The 4,047-nt window shown below is 56.7% G+C and overlaps 1 protein-coding gene across 1 annotated transcript in view; it reads left to right on the top strand.

Moving 5' to 3' along the window:
* sema6ba (sema domain, transmembrane domain (TM), and cytoplasmic domain, (semaphorin) 6Ba) overlaps window positions 1–3,504 on the top strand; it is a 39,975-nt gene extending 36,471 nt beyond the window's left edge. The window contains exon 16 of the mRNA XM_062551678.1: window positions 2,462–3,504. Coding sequence (XP_062407662.1) covers window positions 2,462–3,414 — 953 coding nt within the window. The 3' untranslated portion in view covers window positions 3,415–3,504. The remainder of the gene's footprint in view (window positions 1–2,461) is intronic.
* Window positions 3,505–4,047: the final 543 nt, after the last annotated feature.

The raw sequence follows: 4,047 nt of genomic DNA, 5'->3' as shown, positions 1-4,047 counted from the left end.
TGTGTATTTCCACTTGTACTCAGTATGCCACATCTGAGCCGTTTCTTCCAGCCGCTTCCTGGTGCGCCGTGCTCCATTCGGACGGACGCCTCTGACCGGAACCCTTACCCATCATTCCCTCCTATTGTTAGTGTCACGGGCGCAGAGCTCTGATATAACTCTGTGCGTGTGATGCAAGAGGAGGCAACGGAGAGAGCGTTATGCTGAACTCACTCATGGCAGTCTCCAGGGAGAGAGAGGACGCTTGAAGGAGGGGATTGTACCTTTGCTATGCTCTAGCTCCAGTGCTTGTCTTAGTGCCGTTAGAGTGTCCCATGTGAGAGACTGACAGTGACAGAGACAGCGGTGTGAGGTGTGTCGTGTTTTTTTTCCCCTCCTCCCGACTTCTTCAACGCGAGCAGCTCTCGAAGAGATCTTCTTTCTTTGCTAGAGGAGCTTCAGAGCTGTGTTGTGCGAGAGGCAGAGGACAAGGAGAGAGAGAGATGAGGGAGGCCTGCTGTACTCCTCTCAGAAATGAGATGGAAATGAGCCCGCCGCAGTAAGCCATGGCTTAGACTGGGCAGCCCCTGCTCTGCTGCGATAGAGGACAGACAACACTGAACACACACACAACACAGGGCCCGGATTAATGAGAGGAGTGTCCCCTTCCCACCTCGCTTTTTGCACACACACACACGCACACACACACACACACACACACACTCACACACACACACACACACACACACACACACACACACACACACACACACACACACACACACACACACAGACACACACACGCACACACACACACACACACACACACAGACACACACAGACACACACACGCACACACACACAGACACACACACACACACACAAACACGCACACACACACACACACACACATAGACACACACACACACACACACAGGTACCCCATTAATTCCACGTGTTGGTGTGCATATTTCATGTTTGTGTGTGTTTAATCACTGAGTTGTCGGTACAGATGCTAACCATGTCCCACACCTTCCCTGCTCCACTGAGTTCTGCTTCCCCAATATGGCTTCCCTGACAGGCTGTTAGATTACAAATCAATAGCACGTTTTTTTTTTCCTTTTTTTCTTCAGTCAGCCAATTTCAAGTAGGGGGGAAGCAGATCCATACAGACGGACTGTGCCGCTGTAATAACCAAATCCCTGCTGTAAATAAGAGACGCTTAGACAGAGGCCTCGCCTCTCTCTCTGGTACGCCTGAGCCTGTTAAGGTCCCTGTGACAGCGAGCGAGAGAGAGCGAGGGAGATAGAGAGAGAGAGAGAGACAGAGAGAGAGATGTGATGGAGGGAGATGGAAATAATGGAGGTGAAATTGGAAGAACATCCCCAGAGAAACGGAAGGGTGAGAAAAGACTAGAGGTGTGCCACAGAACAGTGAGATAGAGTGGGCTGCAAGGACATAAGGAGAGAGCTGAAAGAAAGAGCCGTCGGAGTGAAAGGGAGTCAGACCGTGGCGTGGACACAAAGAGAGATGTGCGTTACAGCAATATAGTGGTAGTGCGCTAGTGAAGCCTCTGGAGTTCAACTGAAGGGAGAGAGAGAGACGAGAGAGACGAGCAGAGAGAGCAGGTGACAAACGATGTCGCTGCTCGCTCAGCAGGAGTCTAATTGGTAGACTTTAACTTATTTTTGATGGTTGCCAGGGAAATCTCATTAATTTCAAGTCTTTTTATATAAGAGTACACAGAGCAGAAAAAAAGAAACATGAGCTACCTGCAGAAGTAGTCAACAGAGGGGAGAGTGGATCATAGCCCCTGCAGGGACATGGATGTAACACTCAGAAATATCAACATTTCTACATGCCCCACATTACTCGCAAAGATGTGCTCGAGGCATTAATAGAAGTTCAAGGATAAGTTTTGTCTCGATGTTACGCAATCGTGTTTTTCAGATTCCATCTGTATTCACCATGGCTCCCTCCTCCCTCCTCTCTGCCGATGCCTCCTGTGACTCTAGAGAAACTGTTGAGGAGCAGATTCCTCCTTTTGTTCGTGTTTTGCATCAACACACCCAGCCCTCCGCCATCTGTATCACCTGCTCTGTGCTTGTGTTATATATGCGGCAAACCTGATTATCATATGGAGCTGGCACGGAGACAAGCGCACTCTGTTGCCATCTGCTGTCAAAATATGGAACATATTTTTTAATGCTAATGTGACATCACTTCACATTTAGCAACAACATTGTTGCTTCGCCACTCCTGTTTCCACGCTCTGGAGCTACTCCAAGTGGGACCAGATTGTTTTTCTGGAATCCTAATTCCATTTTGTTAGTCTTTCTGTAGTGCTGTTACATTTCAATTGTTTTGTCAGGAGCTTATTTGAAATTCCCCCCTGAGGTTTAAGGAGGAATGGCTGGATGTTTTGAGTCGTTTGCTGTCCTACCTCTCTCAATGTCTCTATCTGTCTCTCCTGTGCGTGCAGGGCTCCTGAGGGAGAGTTTCATGGACGAGCCGGAGAGTCTGGTGACGCTGAACCTGCTGGTGGTGGCCGCGGTGTCGGCCTTCTCCACCGGGGCGGCGCTGTCGGGCCTGGCCGTGTGCTGGATCATGGGCCAGAAGCACCGCCAGCGCTCGCGCAGCCGGGCGGCCGGCTCCGGCTCCCAGCGCAAGTCCGAGAAGGAGACGCACGGCATGCTGGGCCCCAGCGGCGCCGGCTCGGTCATCAGCGTGTCGCGCCACAGCGTGGGCACGGCGGGCGAGCGGCGCTCCCAGGGCGAGACGCTCTTCGTCATGCCCAACGGCTGGGTGAAGGCCGGCGACCTGGACCCGGGCCTGCTGCCCACGCCCGAGCAGACGCCCCTGCAGCAGAAGCGCCCGCCGCCGGGCATGCGCATGTCCGAGTCGGGCTCCAGCTGGGACCAGAGCCAGAGCCAGATCTACCTGAACTCGGTGGGCACGCAGTGTCCGCCGCCGGGCACCGCCATCTTCCTCAGCTCCAAGCTGCTGCACGGGGCGGGCGGCGGCAGCCGCCGGCTGGACGACTCCACCGACGCCATGGACCGCCAGACGGCCCGCTACGTCTCCCTGGCCAAGTACCGCGAGCAGAGCCGGCAGGGCGCGCCGCTGCGCAAGTCGGCGCCGGACTACAACTACCCCATGACGCCGCAGGACTCGCCCGACCGCCGCCGGGTGGTGTCGGCGCCCAGCACCCAGGTGGAGTACGGCGAGCCCCTGCGCTGGACGCACGACGGCTACATCATCAGCAGCCACGGCATGCCGCCGCCGCCCGGCGCCGGCCACCACTACCCCGGGCCGCCGCCCCCGCCGGGCCTGACGCGCTCCGTGCTGCACGGCTCCCGCGGCCTGGCCGAGCTGGTGGACTACAGCCACCTCCTCAGCAAGGCGGCCAGCGAGCGCAGCCCCATGGGCCAGTGAAGGCGCAGGCAGCGCAGCCCTGCCCAGCTCCTCTGGCTTCATCCATCTCCAGCTGACTCCCCTGCGGGATATCCAGACCGCTCTCTGAGCCCCCCCCCACCCTCCTCCCCTCCTCCCCTCCTCTCCTGCGGGATATCCAGACCGCTCTCTGAGCCCCCCCACCCCACCCCACCCTCCTCCCCTCCTCTCCTTCAATCTGCATTCCCATGTCTGCCTGTTGTCCATTTGGCTCTCGCTGTCGTTGGTTCTCTCATCCTCTCCGCTGCTGTCGCTCTCTCTCTCTCTCTCTCTCTCTCTCTCTCTCTCTCTCTCTCTCTCTGTGCCCTACCTGGCTGGGAGGAGCTGGTTCTGATGCTCTGATACTGCAGCACTGCCTGAGACTGAGGACGCCGGGGAGTCGTCGCGCTCCGAAGCAGCTGCCACCACCTCGCAGACAGACAGACCGACAGACCGACCGACCGCCAGCCAGCGCTGTGCTCACCAGCCACACACACACGTCAAAGGGGGGCCAACACACACGACCCGGGGACAGAGAACACCCGTCAACATCCATCCCAGCGAGCGGGCCTTCCCTCTGTCACCATAGCTCCACATCCATCCACTCACGTTGGGCACAAAATGGCAGCTCTGCCC

This window comes from Sardina pilchardus, chromosome 2, assembly GCF_963854185.1.
Source record: "Sardina pilchardus chromosome 2, fSarPil1.1, whole genome shotgun sequence".
In the NCBI taxonomy this organism is placed as follows: domain Eukaryota; kingdom Metazoa; phylum Chordata; class Actinopteri; order Clupeiformes; family Clupeidae; genus Sardina; species Sardina pilchardus.
This window is presented reverse-complemented; position numbering and strand designations above follow the sequence as displayed.